This window comes from Trachinotus anak, unplaced genomic scaffold (genome assembly GCF_046630095.1).
Source record: "Trachinotus anak isolate AG129_WGS33_773 ecotype Australia unplaced genomic scaffold, CSIRO_AGI_Tana_v1 ptg000025l, whole genome shotgun sequence".
Lineage (NCBI taxonomy): Eukaryota > Metazoa > Chordata > Actinopteri > Carangiformes > Carangidae > Trachinotus > Trachinotus anak.
In genome coordinates, this window is record NW_027273876.1 from 16127718 (window position 1) to 16148944 (window position 21227).

The following is a 21227-nucleotide window of genomic DNA, read 5'->3' on the forward strand; positions in this document are numbered from 1 at the left end:
CCCCCCCCCCCCCCCCCCCCTCCCCCTCCCATGTTGGAAATCACTTTTGAGCAACAGGGAGACAATGATGTCAGCAGAAAATCCATCTCCACTCTGTCTTCCACTCATCAGTCATCACCATGTGCAGTGACCTAAGTAGAGGCTGTAGAGGTCAAGACCACGCTGTCCATCTCTGTTACTAAGTTCATGAATAAACACAGGCCAGTGTATGGGTGTGCATGTCCATCAGTGCGATTACATGCACACAAAAACACACACACACACACACACAGCCTCGTGCCGACTCCTCTGGCATAATTAGAAACATTTGGGATCATTTGCAAAGGGAACACGAGCTCTGATGGGATCCAGATGCACTACTGGGTTTCACCAAAATACAGGAACCCTTATTTACGAGGGGCCATTACTGGCTCCTCACCCAGGGAGGTGTGTGTGTGTGTGTGTGTGACTGTATGTGTATGTCCAGATACTAAATGAATGTTTGGATGTGTGGATCATCCATATTCAGGTCAGACTCAGTTTAAGACCATTTTTTAGGGTATTTTTTAGAGAGGGAATGAGCAGAAAAAGAAGTTACCATCCAGAAAAGTTTGAAGTGGGTTAAAATTTATTTAATGATATAAAAATGGGTGCTTAAAAAAGTTCTTATTTGGTAAACTCAAGCGCATTCATGACTGTCTTGGTGGTATTCTGCATATCTGTAATGTTTTTGTGTCCTTGCAAAAATGTACAATTCATTTCTGTCCTTCTCTTCTTCTTTTGTTGTCATCCAAACATCTTTGTTTTGCTTTCCTGTGGAGGAAAAAAATTAAACGCTGTTAATTGACAAATGAAACCCAGCACTGACGATAACTGATTGCAAAACAAGAGAGGACGAGTGTCGTTACTTGCAGTGCCATGCTGCCACCTTGTGGCTAAGATATGAACAGAACAGAAGTCACTGAAGATTGCTGAAGACTTGAGGTGGAATTTGGGTGGAAAATGGTTTGGTTTTTCTGGCGTGGTTAGGGCTAGGGTAAGAATGTGGATTGGATTTCTGTCTCTGCTCATAAATATGGAAGGATCCCGTGATTCATTGATTGAACATTCATTCAATGAACTCAGTAAATCTAATGCTGTTGGTGCTTTGTTATTTTGTCTGAATGAGAACCACACATGAAGATTTGGTTTGGGTGTAGCAGCACAGATCTTGCTCATACAGTAAATATTTTGGAATAAAATGCTTTAAATGTTTCTGCAGGTATCAGAATTGCAAAATGTCAAGTAATTGGGCTCTGGCTAGTAATATTATATCACCCCTCCCATATTTTATTTGGAGAATATTAGCTTTTGCCATCAAACAGAAGAAGAAATCCCGCTGGCTAGCCTGAACAGTTTACAGAGCTCTTTTGTTCCTCAGTCTGTGAAACTGTTAAACCAGGGTTTGGTCTGTCGACAGGACAGGAGTCAGGTTACACTGGGTCCTGGTGCATTGCACCCAGCTGATGTGCTTTTATTCTTTTAAGACCTGTGTACTAGTGTAGGCTAAGCCCTGAATATGAAAGCAAGTAATAAAACTCATAGCAATGAGGGTGCTTAGTTGTAATGTCTGATGTCATATACTGTATGTATCAGTTATTTATGTTGTCTGACTAAATGTTGTGTTTTGTTATGTGTAAGACAGTGTAAGTCTTAATAAAGTCATATTAAATCAGGTTTGTTTTCTACAGGGATTCTAAATACTAATTTTTATATGAAATAAACACACAATTAAAAAAAGAAACAGCTCACATCCAGAACTGTGACCATGTCATTATATTTTCTTTTTATCCAGTCACTCACCTTTTCTCCAGTTATCCTCCCCACAAACCTGCAGGGTTACACAAACCTCTGTAGCCCACATTCAACCTCTGTGTTTTCCATGCTGTCCCTGTGTCTTCAGTATACCTGTAAAACAAACAAGACAAAACTGCACTGTTAGAAGCCGTGAAATTGACCTGTGTGAATGTGTGTGTGTGTGTGTGTGTGTGTGTCCCTGTCTAGTTTGTAAGGGAGGCCAAAGCAGAAAAATGGGACAGAAACAGGTTTCCACTGAGGACTGTCTTTGTGATAATGTAGTGCGTTCTCTATAATATTTAATATTAATATTTGCTATATACTATGTCATGTTGTGTCACCCTGAGTCACATCATGTCGTGTCTCTGCACGTTTAGTAAGATTTATCCCTCTGATTCACTGTTGAATAGATGTGACAAAAGGTGAAAATAGGATCAGATATGACAACGGTCGTACACAGTGTATAAACCTGTCACAACATGTCCTGTCAAATCACATCACATCACCTCACGTCACATTGCGGAACGTCACTGACCCTTCTGCAGCGTTGGTATCGATTGATAAGGTCAGCTTAATGCTCCTGTCCACTGATCAGAACAGCCTTATCAGCCACGTCTCCATCACTCCAACATCACTGTAGCGTCACTCATGTGCCAGTGAGCTGATCGATGGAAGGCAGGATCCCTACAGAAAACAGAAACAGGTGAGTAGAGTACCGCAGGTGGCAAGAATGTGCGTGTTTGTCAGAATGTGTGTATTTACCAGGGGCAGGCCGATAGAGAGTCAGTCGAACCTCAGGTGGTGAGGTCTTGAACAGCTTTAGCACCTTCTACAGAAAGAAGAAATAACTGTTAACAGGGCTTTAGATGACAATGAAGCCGCAGATACCTGCTGCTCTGTGACAGGTATTATTATCTTTAAAATCCATTTTCACACCAAGGAAATTAAAAAAAAAAAAAAGTTAAAAAAAAAGTTTCGAGAATCACATGTCATTTTATTTATCAGAGTGGAAATGGTGTATTTCCATGCACATTTATGTGAAGTACAGTCAGAATATTAGACCCTCCATAGAGAACTAGTGGATTAATTCCTGCGATATGAATATGAATGAATATTTTTATTTAAGTGTCATAAAGACTTAACTTACAAAACACTACTCCCCTTATTTAAAATCTGTGATGTTGCAGTCGAAAGAGTTTTTGAGACTACATTCTTTGGAGTTGTGATTGATCATAAACAACAACAACATACTGATTATATTAAAGAAAAATCTATCCAAGTCAATAGCAATATTGTATAAAAGTAGGGATATATTAAATTACAAGGACCTGTATTCAATTTATTGTTAGCTTATACTTCCCTATATAAGTTACTGTGCAGAACTGTGTGTTGCCTTTACAATGAGTGTAAATTCAATAGTGTTACTACAGAAATGAGCCATGCATATTATCAACAAGGCTGACTATCATGACCACACAAATCCATTGCTTCTAAATTCTCATGCTATGAAATATAATGCTATAGTATATTATAAAGTAACGCAAAAAGGAGAGTAAATATGACCTGAGAGGTATTTGTAAGTTTATTGCACAAAAAGCCAAAAAATAGATGTATTTTTGTAGCATTATGGTATGTATTGTGTGTATAAGGTGATGTATTTCTATTATAGGGGTTACATTATGGAACAATGCCAATATAAACTTAAAAATGTGTAATTCACTTTGGTTTAAAAAAAAAAGATATGTAAAGGTATTTTTGAGGGATACAAATGTAAATGATTTCCTGTGTTGTTTGTATTATGTATGAGGCCTGAATAAAAATTACTACTATCTTCAGAGGCCAGCAAAACCAAAAAGAAAACTGTGTACATGTGGTGATGTGTACATGTATCAAACACAACATCACATTCAGTGCTCTCATGTGTTGATGATAGGCATTTAACAAAAACTGAGCCATGTCAAATGTCTTAAATGTAATGGGCTGCACAATTAAGCAAAATTGCGCTATGGCCAAGTGCAAAATCCAAATTGCAAGAGGTGCAAAAAATCAAAGGAGCAGTAATTTATTTATTTTTTTGATAAAGGTGAAATGTGTCACAACATTTTCGTGCATTGTTAGTGCCATAAGCATTTTGGCCACAAAAATCACATCATCATCATTTTAAATTTTTCACAGTTAAAATTTAATGAAAAATGACCATCTCAACTGAAATCATGACTTATGTTTATGTCATAACTTTTTTTAATATGTTTTTTTTTTTTTTTTTGCATTTCATGCAGTTCAGTTCTAATGTACTGTGATGTATATTCATCATTCATGTCAGGCAGATCGGGACAGCCAACATTTTCAGGAAAAGTTTAACTGGAAGATTCATGATAAACACATTTCATTGTCAGCCTCATCCAGATCACACAGGTGACACTTTCTGTCCTCAGGGAATTTACACAGCCTAAAGCAGAATACCAGATCTTAAGTGAGCACAAACAGACCTCTGAGCTCTGCACAGGTTAAGGGACATATATTGCTTGAGATGGTAAATCTGATTGATAACACAATACTCTCGGTTTTGACATGCTTATTAATTTTCCCTGACCTTTTTTTAAATCATTTTCAAATAGCAGAGTCACACAATAATACTACAACTTACATCTAGACATATACTGGAAACCAAATTTAGAGAACGACTCTCTATTGCCCATGGATAATTACTAATAATATCAATCATTTATAATCCCAATAAAATACTTTTTTGTAGATCCATTATCAGTCATTAATTAACCTACTCCACAATCACAACATATGGAAAGTGTTGGGGCCATTTTATGCCCAAAGTACAAAGCTCTATTTTTTCACATTATCACTCTTCAACCACAGACTCTTGAAGTATGAGCCAAACTTAGACAAACACAAGATTTAAACAGTTTCTTATATGTATTGTAACCAAGACCTTTACAAAGCTTAACCTTATTTAGAAAAGCCCCAGAGCTCTACCAGCAGAGTCTGACAGGATATCTTTTCTAGTTTTAAAACTAAGATGACCATATAAGGAAAAAACCCAATGTTAACGGTTTGAAATCGGCACATACCGGATAGGACAGCTCCTTGAGTGACTGGCCATTCACAGCCAACAGGACATCTCCCTCCTGGATCCTGCCGCTCTGCTGAGCTGGCTGGCCTGGGAACAGCTGCTTTATCCGGACCAGGCTGCCAAAGTCCCGAGTGGGCGGATCTAGTTCACACATTAGGAAGCTGAAGCCTAGGCCATTGGCACTCTTGGTTAGGGTCACCTCCTGGGTGTTGTCTGAAGGTTTGGTAGCGGGAAGATGGAGGGAGTAATGGAATGATGAAGAGGTGAAGATGTAGTGAGTTCAGGATATAAAGGAAATTGGAAAGAGGAGGTAGGAAGGGAAAAGAAGATAAATATGAGCTAAAATGCAAAAATAAAAAAACAGACAATTTACTGCTCGGTCATCCATCTTGTGAAATGTATCATTAAATTAATGCAGAATTGATATTGGGTGTGTAACCTTGGACCTTTTCATTCTCCACAAGAATGCATTAACTTACCCTGTCTCTTTCTAAAGGTGCAATGCCCTCCACTAAAATCCATAAAATTGTAACCTGTGGTTTTGTATATGGACTAAACAAAGCAAATGACATGTTAATTTGTGAGATTTAGAGGAGCTGGTAGCCAGATGCTGCACTGAAGCAAAAGATCCCTGTGTTGGACCCTGCATCAGATGCAGCCGCACACCAATGGTAGATAAGGGTTAATTTAAGATTCAGTAGTTTTGTCCACAGAATAACAATTTTGTCATCATAGGAAATCCAGGTTTGTTATGTTAAGATTAAAAATAATTATTTCCTTGCCAAAATAAACCAATTATCACTTGCATGTCCTCGTCAGCCTTCTGTGGACGTAATGAAAAGGAACAGTAAAATTAGTTGACCGCCAATGGAATAAAAAAAAAAAAAAAACAGCCAAAAAACAGCCAATGTTAACCTCTAACAGGATGAAATACATGGCCCACTGTGTGATTTTCAGCAGAGACGACAGAGGAGAGGTGTGGGATGACAGATTTAGAAGAACAGGCCGAAGGATAAGGAAGGCCAGGGGGATCAGAAGAGGAAGGTCAGGGTCAGTAAGGAAGATCAGGATGAAGAGGAGGAAGTGTGTGAAAGTTCACCTTGAAGCAGTCAGACTAGCTATTATAGACAAACCAGCTTAGAGTTGACAGGTTCTCTCACGAACGTTCTTCCACAGGAGTGTGAGGTCTTGTGAAATAAGTTTCTGTCTCTCTAAGGGAACTACAGATCAATGTTTTACTCATTGTGGGAAGTTCCCAGAAGCAGATCATGGACTTTCTGTGTATGTTGAGGCAGTTACATGTGTTTCGGGCACTCAAGTTAAAATTCCATTGGTCTAACTGAGGCGTCCTACCATCAGTGACAAAGCTGTAGTCCTTGGGCCGCTCACTGTTCGTGTTTGGAGGGGTGCTGATGGACGAGCAGCTGTTGGGTCTCAGCTGGCTGGTAGCTGGACTGAGGCTCTGATTGAACGTACTGCTGCTGGTGTCTGCGCTGAGAGAAACCCTGGGCAGGTTCATCAACTCCCTCTCCACAACAAAGGTTACCACCTAGAGAAACAGGAGGGATATGATTGGGAGGGATACAAACAGGTTGAGCAGTAAATTAGGTGATGTCATCACTTGAAATAAGTAATGACAGATCTCTAGCAGTCTTTGCACTTTACCTCTCCGGTTTTACTCAGACACTCCACAGCCTGCTGGTAGGTGAAGCCCTGGAAGCTAATCCCATCCACTCCCAACACTCTGTCCCCTGTAACAGAAAAAAATGGGGAAAAAACACAAAAAGATTAATGACACTTCAACTATTTTAAGTTTATTTCTCTCTACTTGTTGTAGGTCTTTAAGGAGTCTATCTCAGCTTAGGTCCTTGTGTTGCTTTCCATTTCTGGCTTGTAGTATCATTAATTCTGCTTTGAAAGCATCACGTTAATGCAAACACATCAAATTTCCCATTATTGGTAAGTGTTGAAAAGCTGTATACAAATCAAACAAACCATTTCCACACCAGATTTCTCTTCATAAGGACACGGGCAGGCTTTAGCACTGTTGGATTGGACATTGAGGTGAAATACCTGCATGTATACGTCCGTCTCTCTCAGCAGCCCCTCCTGGAACGAGGCTCTTAATGTAGATTCCTCCATTAGGAAGGTTGGTGTTGACGCCACCCTGAACAATCAATGACAGATGCTTTTACTTCAACTTACATCAGTGCTATAGAAAAACATGGGTGTATTAAATGTAGCTTGTAGTATTGTTTTATTTTTTAGTATTTTTTTTGAGGTACTTTACTTGAGTATTTCCCTTTCCTGCTATTTTATGCTTCAACTCCAGAGATATGATGCACTCTTCACTCAAATGCATCTATCTGACATAAATAATTACTGGTTATTTTGCAGATCAGTTAAGATTTTACAGACAAAATCTGATGCAATGTATTAAACTGCCTGAAGATATATAAAGTTGTTAAAGTTAGCTATTTTTAACTAATGCACACTTCATAAAGGGTTCATAAATGGTACTAATCCAGATTTTACTACAACACAAATACTTTTACTAGAGAAAATCACTGGTTGCAGTACAGCTCCAAGTGCAGTGGTGATCAATGACCCCGCCCATCCGCTTGCTCTCTCCCTCTCTCTTTAATCTTGTCAGACCACAGATGTTAATCTGGTTGAGAGGGACAGACTTTGTGACCGACAGCTGAAGATGACTTGCTGTACTAATTGTCTTAACTGACTGTTCACTCCTAATGTATTGAATGAAATTATTTGCAAACACATCAATTAGATGGATACAGAATTTTGCAGGCTTACACCAATACCACTATTTTTGGATGCAAACCATCCCTAACCATTCCCCATTGTTTTATCATTGTCAAGATGAAAAGGTGTCTGAAACAGCAGGGGATAACAACTGTACATTTCAATTCAACCCATTGAGGCATTTTACCATGAAGTCAGGCTTACAGTATAAATTTGATGTGCATAGGTTAGCAGTTTTATAACACATAAGGAGCCAAGTTTCATTGCAGAATTCCAGACTGCCTGCCCTAAAAAAAGTTAAATAAAGTGGGGAAACAGTGGTGAGCAATGACAGACTAAAACTCCTTTTTTAGACTTAAGCAATACATCATTCTGCCATTGACAAAAAAAAACAATAACGCCACTTTATGTAAGACAACCACTGAAGTGTAGTTTATCAAGCCAGAAGTGAGATCTGCTATTCACAATTAATACAAACGGTGGACAATCAGCTATCGGTCATTCCAATTAAAAATATTTCATAAACTCACAGTGATGCTGATGCCTAGACTTCCTGATATCTTCCTGAGCTCCACAGTGATCTCCTCTGGCCTCATACAGTATAGGGAGGGAGACAAAGTGCAGTTGTCCTGAAACCAGCACAGACAGAAACAATGAGTTCAGCTCAGATATGTAAATTAAAAGATTAAAAAATAAAAATCAAGCTTTTAACTGTATTATATTTGACAGGCCACCACCACGTAATTAAAAATAATAAAAACTATTACTGAAGGAAGGTAAGTTGTTTGTATTAATATCAATTCTGAACTCCTTTATAGGCTCTTAAAGGTTATTGATTTCTAATTGTATTTTAAATAACTATAACTGAAGATATAGTTTCACAAAAAACACCCGAACGGTCACCATGATTCTACCTGTGCACCAAGGCCCCGTACTTCACAGGGGACGTGCAGCCTGTTGCCAGTTTTTGGCGTCATCACGACCGAAACCATATCATCCACATTGTCGTCTCCTGATTGGGCATATGTCATCAACGTGGTCTGGGATTCGTAATTCCTCAGCACAGGAGAGCGAACGCTGTTGGGACTAACAGTGACTGGAGACAAAAATAACAACATTCATTATTAGTTTGAAGTCACTTTACTGTTAAAGCTTAAAATACATTAGTTGAAAAATTTCATATGCTACAAGAGTAACCAACTATTCTTCTTGTTTTGTTGTCTGAAAGTGTTTGATGAACAGTTTATCAAATACAGTTTATATAAAAGAGCCATTTTAGGAAATCTGCTTACTCTCTTTCTTGCTGTGAGTTAAATGAGGAGATCGGTACCGCTGCAAGTTGCCGGTTAGCTTAACTTAGTATGAATTAGTAATTTGGAGGTTCTGGTAGGTGTATTTTGTTACCTTTGGAGAGAGCTAGGCTAGCTTTTACCCCGTTTTCAGTCTTTGTGCTAAGCTCAGCTAAGGTTGTTGTAGCTTCATATTTACTTTACAGATTCGGGAGTTGTATTGATTTAACTTTTAGCAAGAAACCCAGTAAGTCTGTTTCCCAAAATGTATGTGAGACTGTGTTATCTGAGTGTAAAAGACCTGAGGAGAGTTTGCTGTAGAGGGTTTCAATAATTTTTGTTGGACGGGCTTAATATGTGTTTTTATTGTTTATCTTTCACTATGGTAGAAGTAGACATGCTAGCAAAGTTACCTTCAGTCATGTGACCCTTGCCTTGCAGGTCATATTGGTCCAATGAGAATTTTGCATTTAGTTATCGCTGGTGTCAAGCTTCAGCAGAGTCAGGCTAACTTTCCCCAACTGTTTCCAATCTTAATGCAACTGTGAGCTAAAAATAAGTTTAGCTAAGCTAACTGGCTGTAGCTTCAATTTACTGAACAGACATGTTGAAACTGTTACATTTGTAGTTATATGATGGCATTTGTCTGCACTATTGAGGGCAAGATGAATCCACAAAAACCGACATTTTTTGATGAGGACAAAAAGGTGGAAAGATGTGAAAATGCAATAAAATACATTTTTGACTTATTAATGGATATAATAATGGACAGCTAAACAACACAACTAGGGACACATGCTGAAAGTACAAAAAAGCACTGTTCACCCTTAAAACAAGGATTAAATGCAGATCAAATTTTTACATTTTATTAATTCAGAGCATGTGCATCAGTGGAATAGGCTAATTACTACACCGTCCATTATACATGCAAAAAAGAAGGGCAAAGGTCACAGCCACACTATCATCACGCACATACAGTAATCACACACACACACACACACACACACACACAGAGCACCTTTTGGCTGTGAGATAATGAGTTGCACCTCCTCAGGGCTGCTCTGCATGACCTCTGCTGCCTCGCTAAAAGTGACGCCCTCCAGGCTGATGTGATTCAGAGAGATCAGACGACCACCTGAGGGCAAAGGTCACAGTGAAATGCTGCTGGTGTCCAGTAACAGTGGAGAAGTGAAGACCCCCACCACCACTTCTCAACCCAGTTGTGACCCCAAAGGTCTCACAGAGACCTCTGTGTCCTCATTTGCACTTTCCCACATTTTCTGCATCTGTTTTCTTAAAACAGGAGATGTTGGAGGAATTCAAAATGAACATCTACTGTCAGATAACTTGTCATATGTGCGAAATTTGCTTCAAAATTAGGTATCAACCATTTGAAAAAGTGACACCTGCACAAAATAATTGCACTAGAGAACAAATTTGTGCTGTTTTTAGAAAGAAAAAAACTGAACTCAAAAACTAGCTGCTACGCTTACTAGAGGAATGCCTGGTGAGGGCAAAGCTTTATTTTTCTATGGGAAAGCAAAGTTGTTCAGACAGTGAAAAGTGGAACTTCGGTGCACACAATGTTGCTAAAGACAAAGCAAAAACAAGCCACATGATTATCTACCTGGTTTGATGCGTCCATCCTTATCAGCTGGTCCACCAGGCACAATGGAAGCAACAAAGATGCCCAAGTCATAACGCCCCACAGTGTCCTCTCCCACTATTACGATACCTGCATGGGTGCAAACCAAAGGTGTGTCAAAACAGACACAGAGAGAGCCTTTCTTCAGTCACCGTCATAGAACTTACTAAAAACTAAACACCACTATTGTCAGAAAGTTTGAAAAACTACTTTTTGTCACTGGTGTGTGATAAAGTGTGATCATCTTACCAAGGCCAAGCTTTGGGTCTTTCTTTAAGGAAACACATATGACTTCTCTCTCTGGCGATGAACCCATTTTAGTTGGGGTTTCTGTGAGATATACAGGTAAAGAAAACATGAGCAACTTACCTGAAAGCATAAAGCACTACCAACAGTTCTGTTTTAGTGGCTTTATGATCGAGCAAATAATAATAGACAACATTCTATAATTAAATGCATTTGGGAGGGTGCTCCAGGTGAGGTTCAAACTCACAGCCTGAGAATTACTGATGGACACTGTCTTATAAGTACAGCGCGCTGACTGATTGCACCACTGGAGCCTTCAAAAGCAATAGTTTTTGTGTTGCTATTAGTGAAGGTGTACTCAGCTGGCTGTAATCCAATCTGACACATGAACAGCTATGTTCAATGAAGCTCGTGCTACATCAATAGAGCCCTCAAGTGAAGACCTACTCAGGTAAAGACCAGTCTACCTGTGTGAGTCCTATGAGTAAGCTTACTGCTTAATAGCTAGAGTACTTGCGGTACACCTACACACTCTCATGTGCAGGTTCTCAGTGTGCTCGGTCATACTATACCTCTAGCTGCTGGAGAACCAGACGGGGCTTCAGATCCACTCCTCTGAGAGAGTGCTGGGGAACGCATACCAGTGCTGCTGCGCTGACTGCTGGAGCAGGTACTGCAGAAGAAGCACACAAAGAGAAAGACTGAGGAAACCATCAAAGCAAGGAAGTTGTGTCATTATAAATAAATAATTAAAGCTGTAAATGTTCACAACAACAACAAACTCACACAACTTTTTTTCAAACATGCAAAGTTCTTTTATCTTTGCTGTAGTTTGTAGGTGTGAAAAAATCTCTGTTTAACTTTGGATTTTTCATTTGGGGGAACACAACACTGCCAGATGACTATGTACCTCTGCTCGTTCAGGCTCTGTCGCTGCTGTTTAACTCGGGCCTCGATCCTGGCTGCGACGTCATCGCACAGCTTGTTCGGGGACTCATCCTGAGGCGTGTTCAGACCGCTGTCATCCTGTGGTGTTTCCGAGCACGAGAAGGACTTGAGCCGGCTGCTCTGAGCCCGACACACAGCAGCGTACTGCACGATGTTCGACTCTGGAGGAACAAAAGCAGAGAAATATAGTCTTCATTAACTGAAGTTGTGTTTATCTTTTCATGGATGTCCTCTCCTTGTTGAGTTGAGCAACTGACCTGAGACCAGGCTGTGGCTGAGCTGGCGAGAGTTCATCTCATTGTTGAACTTGTGCTGGGCTGAACACAGGTTACATAGGTATTTGGCTATCTTCGACTTTTCTGTAATGAAGGTGTACTTCTTCTTGCTGCCACGGCTCTCTACTACAAATTTACGCCTCTGCAGGAACAGGAAGGAAATGTTTTTAGAAAATAAAAGGCAAAACAAAAATGCCAGTAGAAACCAATAGTTCCACATTTTTCTTTTGAAACAGATTTTAACTGATTTAAAAAATGTTTCCACTCACATTAGAGGAGATGGTTGCGGTCTCCCTCCAGTACAAAGTCTGACTGGTGGATCTGCAGCCATCTTTAACCTCGTAGACGATGACTCCTTTGGCACAAACCCCGAGGACTATCTCTCCTTCTAAAGGCTTTTTCTCACGCATCACATGGTAGAACAGCACGCCGTATTCAGGCAACTGCTGACACACCTAACAATAGAAATAGAAAGTGGCAACTGTACTTCATATGATACTAGGGGTAGTCATAGTATAAGTGCAGCATGTTCACCATCATCATCATCATTTTTTTTAACAAATTTGATTATTTTGTTACCTTGAGGAACTCGAGCTCTGATTCGTCAGTGAGCATCTGAGCGTTGTTGGTGTGAAGTCGTAGCAGCTCCTCTTGAATGTAAGGCAAGGCACGTTTCTCCATCACACTTTTGGAGACATACTGGTCAGGGCGGTAGTAGTTCCTACCATACACCTAAACACAACAGATCAAAATTATTTATAGAATCCAAGAAATATATTCATTTACTGTAGCTTGCTATGATTTGATAATTGCATTTTTTTTAGGTTATTTTTAATTTTTGGGCATTTTTCCCTTTGTTTGGATAGCCACAGTGAGAGAGAGACAGGAAAGTCAGGGATAGAGAGAGGGGATGAAACGCAGCAAAGGGCCACGGGTCAGACTTGAACCCAGGCCACTATGGTTCGGACGAAGCCCTTGTAGTATGCATTCTACCAGGTGAGCCACTGGGGAACCCCTTTAATTGTGTTTTAATGGAGAATCATAATACAGTCTTAACACAAAAGGCAACTGAATATGGGGAGGGTGACAAAAGAGTAATCATCTGTTTCTGTCAGTAAACAAAAGGGCCTATGGGAAATGTAGTCTTCAAGACACAGTGGCATTAAAAAGGTTACCACCTTTGTTTCCACTAATTATTTTATTCTATGACAGCTGAAGTGACAATTATAAGCCAAAAACCTTTACATTGCCTTTAAAGGAACAATCTATCCATCCTTGATAATGTCATAGTGATGTCAGCAGGGTTATCTCAGCCTGGGCTTAGGGACACAAAATTTATAAAAGCATGACTTAACTAACTCACCTGCAAACTAAGGCGTTTGAAAAATATGGACATTCATATGGCATAGAGGAAAGATGCTATTTATAGCAAATATCGGATTTGGTGTTTCTGGACCTTAACCCTTACCAGGGGCTAAATGTCAGGATTTCTGAGCCTCTGCTGCTTCATCATTCATATTGTGAATCACCTAGCTTATGGAAGTGCAAAACTGTCCTGCTGGTGGACCTCTTTAACAGCTCACAAGGAGACTGCTCCTTTGAAACTATAGATTTTGTTATAATAGTTTTAGGTGCACAACCTCAGGCATGCAGTCTCCATATTCCGTCTGCAGGGCCAGAGCTCCCAGGTACAAAGCAGTCTCCTCGTGGCAGGACAGCCTGTCCTCCAAAAGGTCTCTCCTGAGCTGCAGGTAATACTGGTGGCGGGTCTGTTTCTGCCTGATGGAGAAGACAGCACACATTTGAATGATTCTAGATGTATTAACGAGACACATTTTGTAACTACTAATGTTTTTGGCAATGACATGAGAAAGAAAGAAGTATACTTACAAAAGAAGAGAAACGTCATTGACAAAGAATTTAACCCTGAAGAAAAGAACAAAGGTGGCTGTAGGCACTTTCTTCCAGCTATCTGGAGCAACTTTGGAAATCTTGGTGTCGTTGTCCACAAAGAAAAACTCATTATCTGACCAGAGAAGAGAAACATCTGAGTGGGCACATCACATGGAATAATATTATATGACTTGTTAACCCCTAACGGTTAGTGTATATCAGTCAAGCAAACAATCAGATGCATTCATTCAATCATTCACTCATTGACTCATCATACTTAAATGTGTCTGCTTCTTTACCATCAATGTAAGCAAGGCCAAAGTAGAAATGTTCCATCAGGTTGGAGTGAGCCACAATCATGTCAAAGACATCTCCTCCTCTGGATTTCACCTCACACTTTACCAGGATGTTCTGACCGTTGGGCATCACCACACTCAGCTCTCTCTGGGTGGTTGGAGTTTTCCCTTTCTTTGACTGCCACAAAGTGAACATACATTAAGGGAAAGACGTACATTGTTTTTGTAAGTTAGTAAACCTTTTAAACCTTAGACCTATTAAACCCTTGGTGGCAAGGTTTGCAAAGTGATGCATCAAATGAAAAATGCTACTTTTTTTAGATTAATAATTGATATGGTGGGTCACAAGGAACAGGAGATTTAAGAAGTGAGACACATTATCTAAACCACCTCTCATATTTCCCTGGTCAGTCCAGCTTCCAAATGATGGTCTCAATGGATGTCTTCTAATTTAAATTAATGTGAACCTCTCCAAAAATTCACAATGACAGAATTTAGTTTATTTTTTCAATAACTCACCACGATGGATCCAGGCAGCTCCAAGACAACCAGTGGCTCATCTAACACCCTGATAAACTCAGGGCCCATGTCCTGTAACAGGAAGGAAAAGGGAAAGAGAAACGTAAATATATGTTGTCAACCAGTCTTGGTAACGTAATCAGTCTGTAACATAGATGACACTTTGATGCATCTGTGTTGTTTCAAATGCTGGAATGCAATCAGATGTGGAGAATTTGCCAGAATCCGTGGGCCTTTACCTAATTTCCTTTACCCTTTATCTAATTTCATGTAAGTGTCAATGTCAGCAGATTACACGGTAAATTAGAATATAAAATATAATTACTTGGCTCACCTTGACTTTCTTTTCATTCAGACTCATTGTGGACTCAAACTGTGCGAGGGATCTTAAGTTGGCGTTACGATTACCATCCATGTATGGACTACAAGGGCTGCGGCTTAGCTGCTGCCAGCCTGTGTAACTGTCTCTGTGTCGACCTCCTGAGGGAATCCTGGGAAAAATGAGTTTTCCATTGTCAGTCTGATGGGAGTGTCACTCATGAAATGATGGCTTGCAACCAGACAATATACAGTATATTGTAATTGCATTAGCTTTGTCAAAGAGTCCCATGGGGGCTTTGACTTCCCTACACAGTTTCTGTCTCCTTTTCCACACAGTTTTTAGCATTTAATCAGCTACTCAAATTTAACTTGAATTAGGTTTTACTATGAAATAAACAACATATGATTTTACAACATTTTATTTATAATTTGATTCAAGCATGCAAATGGATTTATGATGATGCATTAGACACTCAAAAATGTCTGTTATGACTTGGACACAGACTTTCATACCCTGTGGGCTCAGATGGATAAGATGCTCCTGAGAATGTTCTAGAAATCTTCTTGTTCAGCGCCCCTGATGAGTAACTAAAGGAGCCCCCTGGAAAACAAAGTGGAACGTAATACTTATGTCCACATTCAAATATTACACTTTACACTTTCTTGCTGAGAGTTAGATGAAAACATTAATTCCACTATCATGTCTGTATCCTAAACGTGGAGCTACAAAAAGCAGTTGGTTAGCTTAGCTTAGAAAAAAAACCTAGAGGTAAGACTGAATGGCTAGCTTCCAAAATAAATCATGGAACACTTAAAGTTTTATCTCAATTTAAAACTACCTACACAAAACCTAATTGTTCAATAGTGAGCTTTATAGGTGCTGGTGGGTGGCCATTGTTACCAATGGACAGAGTCAGGCTAGCTGTTTCCCCTGCATTCAGTCTTTATTTTAAGCTAAGCTAACTGGTTGCTGGCAGTTGCTTCAGATTTATACAGAAATGATAGTGGTATATGAAGCTACAACTGTTAGCCAGTTAGCTTAGCTTAGCACAAAACGCGCAACCAGGCTATACTTGGCCTGTCCAAATGTGAAAAATCTGCATACCAGCACCTCGAAAGCTAAAGCTCACTACTTAATACAAATACATCTCTTTTATCTCATCTCTATCATTTTAAAAATCCATTAAAAAGTAATAACGACGTGTTTACGGGGGAGTCGTGGCAGACTTTTTGTTGGCCAGTTGCAGTGTTGTTTTTGCACTTCTTATTGTGTGTGGATTTAAAAAAAAACAATATACAGTATAACATGTTAGTGAGTGATCAGAGACTGGTGTTCATCCCCTCGTCTAACTCTCAGCAAGAAAGCAAGTGCGTCATCAGATCTGACAAAAGGGATCGGTATCTTACTGTGTAATCTGTCCCTGACCATTTGACTGCGGTCTGTTAGCTGGGATCCATTTTCAGCCATGGACACATGATCAACCTGCAAAGATATCATTGTCCAGCTCAAGGCACAAGCAGAGAGTAGGTGCTATTGGTAAACTCAAAAGAAAAATTCATTAAACTAAACTCAAAACCAAACATGACCTCATCTAACCAGCTTGAACCAAACCAAAGCAATCAACCACCACCAAACTCACTGAGTTTCTGTACACATCTTCAACCAGCTGTCTTATGAGGCGTTCGGGAGGAGGCAGCATCGCTGCCTTATGGTGAAGCTCACAGGTCTCCAGCACTGTCAGGAGGTCGGTCCTTCTAACCACTATGTCCTCACACATACTAAGCAGCAAACCCTCCAGCTCTGTACTCAGCTGGACCGGCTGCAGGGACACAAGAGACAGGAAAACAGATGATGTGCAAGCGCTGAGAATATGCAAGAATGAGTTTAAGCAAGAGGCAGATAATAAGACGGAGGAAAGTACCTGATTATGAGGAAGATGATAATCAACACACCAGTAAAGAGTCATCCCCAGTGAGTACACGACCATCTGATGGAAAGCAGGACAAGTAAATGATTTATTGCTGCTCATTCAAAAACACTTTGTCTGAAGTCCTTTTTTCAGGACTATTGTGCTACTGCTCATGCTATGAACTGATTCCAGTTTTTGTGATTAAAGGCTTAAGGTCACAGACAGTGTTTGTATTAGGGCACATAGGCAATGGCAGCTTAAGAGGTAAAAATGAATACTTTAAAATGCATGTTTTATGAACCTGATTTCTTCTTATATCATGCTGGTCTACATCAGTGGTTCTTAAAACAAATGAATTTCACCTTATAAAGCTATCAATCTATTATTGTTTTTCCCCATCAAATTGTTGAATTTGAATGATTTTCAGAAGCCTAAAGGAATAAAACTACCCAGTATTTCACAGCAAAATATGCAATGGCATATGCCGAAAAGATGAAAATTGAATATAAATGTTTTGAGATGTCCTCAAAACAACTGTGCAAGTCAGAGTTTTCTGACCTTTTCAGCTGGAGTCCTGGTGGAGGCAGCGTGAGTCTGCTGCACCTCAGGAGCCGTGAAGGAGGCCACATCTTCATATCGCACACAGCTCTTGAAGGCCAGACTCCCGTTGGCTGACAGCAGCACCGAGCCTGGGCTTAGCACACTGCACATGTTGCCTGAACCTGGGCAGAGAGCAAAACAGAAACTGGTGACATTTACCACACTGATAACGTAGACAGGAAAATGAGCTTTGGTGAAAGCAAGTATGAGTACAGAGTATTAAAAGAGAGAAAAGAGGGGGGTACCCAGTGGGATGAAGAGGTGAAAGAGCCAATCAAACATAGTAATACGAATACAAAGATTCATGATGACACGTTTTCAGCTCAGTCTGATTGGATGCTCTTGAACGCTGCCTTTGAACCATGCCCTGTAGCCAGGTAAGGACTGGATCTGGGAGGAAATACAAGTTGGTGAGTGGCTTTGTTTACCTTTTTTGGAGATGTTCAGTAGGGCCTCAGTGGTGGCGAGCAGCAGACACCAGACCTCATCCTCATCCAGCGGTGAACCCCGGGCCTCCAACACTTCTCCCAGGGTCACAAATGTACCCATCCTGTCAGGACACACGCACACACACACACGCACACACACACATACACACAGAACATACACATTTACTGAGAGCTGCAGATCAATAGATTGATGCATTAGAAAAAGATTGTTAACTAATTTTTCATTGCAGTATCAAAATTCCCCTGAAAAATGTCTTCTAGCACTCGAGAGGAGTTTTTCTTTCGAACAAAAATAGTTATAAGTCGATTACTATATGTTAATTTAAAGTAGAGGATTGATAGCAAGAATGTCCCAACTGACTAGAATCCCACTGAGATGTACGTCAGACACAGTGAAACTTTAGAGGTCAAAGGTCCGAGTGTCAGACAGACAAGCTTAGGGTTTAGAGGAATTAGATCTAAGTGGAAACAAATCCAACTCTCCAACAATTCTAACTGCTTTTATACTGTTCCTATCAGTAAAAGTGATGTCAACATCTAGTTTGACATAAAAACACACAGAATGCAGAAGTCTGAGCTTCAGTGGCACTTCCTTTTTGTTTTTACTGATTATTGACTTAAAGAAGCTGCTGTTTGTTTTAGTTTTCAAACACAGTTTATTTGTACATTGTGTCTTTTTAGTTTATTCTTTATTTTTTAGATTCTATATATTGCATACTTGAGTCTGTTCGGTTCAGTCTGGTGTTGAGCAGTCATAAAGCTCTCATGTGCATATGTTGAAGGATCTCTGACATGATAAATTACCTTGAGAAGATTTCAGTCATTGAAAACTTCCAGTTCACGGATAACGCATCGTTAGTGCAGGTGAAACTAAGTACTTAAGTACTTCAGTAAGTAACTCATGCGTATTTCTAAATGTGCATAGTTACAGCGTTAAGAACATATGTTTAAAAGTTTTAGTTTTCTTTTATTCCTTACAGTGTTTCAAGGATTTTTTAAAAAATTTAAATCTTTGTTATTATTATTATTTTAACGTCACTTTAAATTTTTAGTTTATTTTTCATCTGGTTGTCAAGAAAAGGCAAGAATACAGTGACTGATTACATTGTCTATGGGGAAAAAAGAAAGGAAAGGAAATGAAGGTTTATTTATCGGCTTTTTTGTGATTTTTTTTAATTTATCACTTTAACTTTGAAATAAGAAATTGTATATGAATGGAAATAACCATCTAGACAAATTTTTAAGTTAGGATTTTTAGTGGTCCATATAGGATTTATAATCACCACACAGTACCATGGCAATGATTCATGTTGGACTCCACCTACCTTTGCTCTGCATTTTAAAAGGAATATAGCCTACACAGATTGCATGGCACGAAACAGGAAGAAGACCAAACTGAGGCAACTGAGGCAAGCTCTTTCATGGTAGCGGATGAGCAATGGCGGATAAAAGTAGCAATGACAAAAAGAAAACGTCTGACTGATGATTTTTTGCAGCCCCAGGCCATTGAAGTCCATGGTATTCATTTGCTAATGACACTGGTGGCATTAGATATAAAGATCTAACACTGATAAATGACCAGATTGATAATCAACACAGAACAATGTGAAGCGTTAACATGGTTCTCATTAACCCCAGCAACCTGGGTTTTCATCATTTGTGTGATAATCAGATTGTGGGTGTAGTAGCCTTCAGGAAGTGTCTCACTTATCATCTTATTCCTTCTCTTATTAGAGGATAAGGGGAGGAAAATGGAAGAACGGTGTTGGTGTATATTGCTTTCTACCTTGATGATATTTCTTCTTTACGGTACTTGAATCTATTTTAATTCAACTGAATGTATTATTCATCTGCTTCTGTTGATATTTCTACAGTTTAGACGCTGCTTTGCATTCATTCTGACACTGACAGAAACCACACTGTAATTTGACACATTGCCAAATAACCCAGCTCTGTTAATCAGGTTATGTGTACTCTGATTTGTTTAAACTAAGATAACCTCAGGTGAGGTGTCTACATGGTAGCTGCAATAACCAGTGTTATTTTAATGTGGTCATGATCACATATAATCACATGAGTATGGAAATACAAGTAGTTAAACTAAATATGCTGGTCAAACCAAATAAAAACTGATTATAAGAACTATGAAAGTTTATCCCCATCACGTTAGCGTTTTTAGTGTTACTGACCAGGTATAGGTGTGTCTATCAGAATGCCAAATTCCACTGTCAACTCCTTCAAACAGAGCATCTGACAATGATTTCAGCTGTCAAACACAAGTTAACTCAGTTGTAGAGAAACAAAGCAAATTTTAGGATTGACTCAGTAAAATGATTTAATTCATCCAGGGTAATCTGAATGAGCACACGGATTTATAACCAACACCCTGCTTCTCATTCACGTTGTATGAGTTTGAAGCTTTGCTCAATATCACTCTGTCCTGCAAACTAACTACTACAGGGTTGATTACAGAGGAATATTGAGTTGTTATAGCAGTTGACATAAAGAATAGAGAACAAAAAACATGCTGATCATTGGTAATATATATTGGTTGCAACTGGCGGAGTCAGCACTGAGTCTGCAAACAGACATGTCTAGGCCTACAAGTGGTTTCATGAGTAATGTTCAGACTAAAAAGGGTACAACTTGGTTTTTACACATTATGTTGCCTACCTTATTTCATCCAGTATCTGAAGAGATTCTTCCTAAGTTCCTTCAGACATCTGCCACTCTAATCCTTCCTCTTATGCATCCCGTGCTGCCATTCCACCCACCTCTCCCCGGTCTGTACTTTTGTCTGTCATGGCAGCTTGTCACACATGACGGATCATTTCGTCTCCACAGAAAGGACAAATCAGCTCCATAACATAATTTTCTCTGTGCTACCAACTAATGACGTGTTGTTTCTGTGTTTTCCGTCATTTTTAACTATTTTTAGACTGGGGAACATAAGAACATAATTGGATTTGCAGGGCAAGCTAACGGCAGATGGGGCAGCAAAGGACCAATCCATTGTAGGCAGCACTGTGGTAGCTAATCTGATGTTTCAACCACAAGTGACACAATAATTGTCCCACTTTCTATTAGCGCCTTGCATAGATTAACACACAGCTGACTGGCTAATTCATATGGCTTTCAAAACAACTAGATTTCAAAGAACATGCTACATG

At 39.5% G+C, this 21227-nt stretch overlaps 1 protein-coding gene across 2 annotated transcripts; it reads right to left on the bottom strand.

Moving 5' to 3' along the window:
* Window positions 1-589: 589 nt before the first annotated feature.
* Window positions 590-20960, bottom strand: frmpd2 (FERM and PDZ domain containing 2). Of its 2 annotated transcripts, XM_071463379.1 has the most exons (30): window positions 20731-20960; window positions 18037-18158; window positions 17567-17730; window positions 17021-17086; window positions 16739-16918; window positions 16506-16581; window positions 15612-15699; window positions 15112-15268; window positions 14778-14849; window positions 14262-14436; window positions 13960-14095; window positions 13710-13848; window positions 12649-12801; window positions 12339-12524; window positions 12052-12211; window positions 11757-11955; window positions 11419-11519; window positions 10850-10930; window positions 10583-10690; window positions 9974-10090; window positions 8581-8762; window positions 8197-8295; window positions 6977-7070; window positions 6569-6654; window positions 6257-6452; window positions 4902-5116; window positions 2578-2644; window positions 2351-2499; window positions 1822-1926; window positions 590-792 (listed from the first exon to the last, which is right to left on the bottom strand). In XM_071463379.1, exons 2-28 carry the CDS (start codon window positions 18155-18157, stop codon window positions 2462-2464), a joined length of 3456 nt encoding a protein of 1151 aa, XP_071319480.1. In that variant the 5' UTR covers window position 18158; window positions 20731-20960; the 3' UTR covers window positions 590-792; window positions 1822-1926; window positions 2351-2461. The 2 variants fall into 2 exon arrangements, with proteins under 2 accessions (XP_071319480.1, XP_071319479.1); XM_071463378.1 differs by having other exon boundaries at window positions 16739-17086.
* Between the last annotated feature and the right edge of the window lie 267 nt (window positions 20961-21227).

Coding starts and splice junctions, on each gene's coding strand:
- frmpd2 (XM_071463378.1), bottom strand. CDS start 18,157: ATGGGTACATTTGTGACCCTGGGAGAAGTGTTGGAGGCCCGGGGTTCA. Junction 7,071..8,196: donor GTCTAGGCATCAGCATCACT/GTGAGTTTATGA, acceptor TTGATTGTTCAG/GGTGGCGTCAACACCAACCT. Junction 6,655..6,976: donor AGACGGACGTATACATGCAG/GTATTTCACCTC, acceptor TTTCTGTTACAG/GGGACAGAGTGTTGGGAGTG.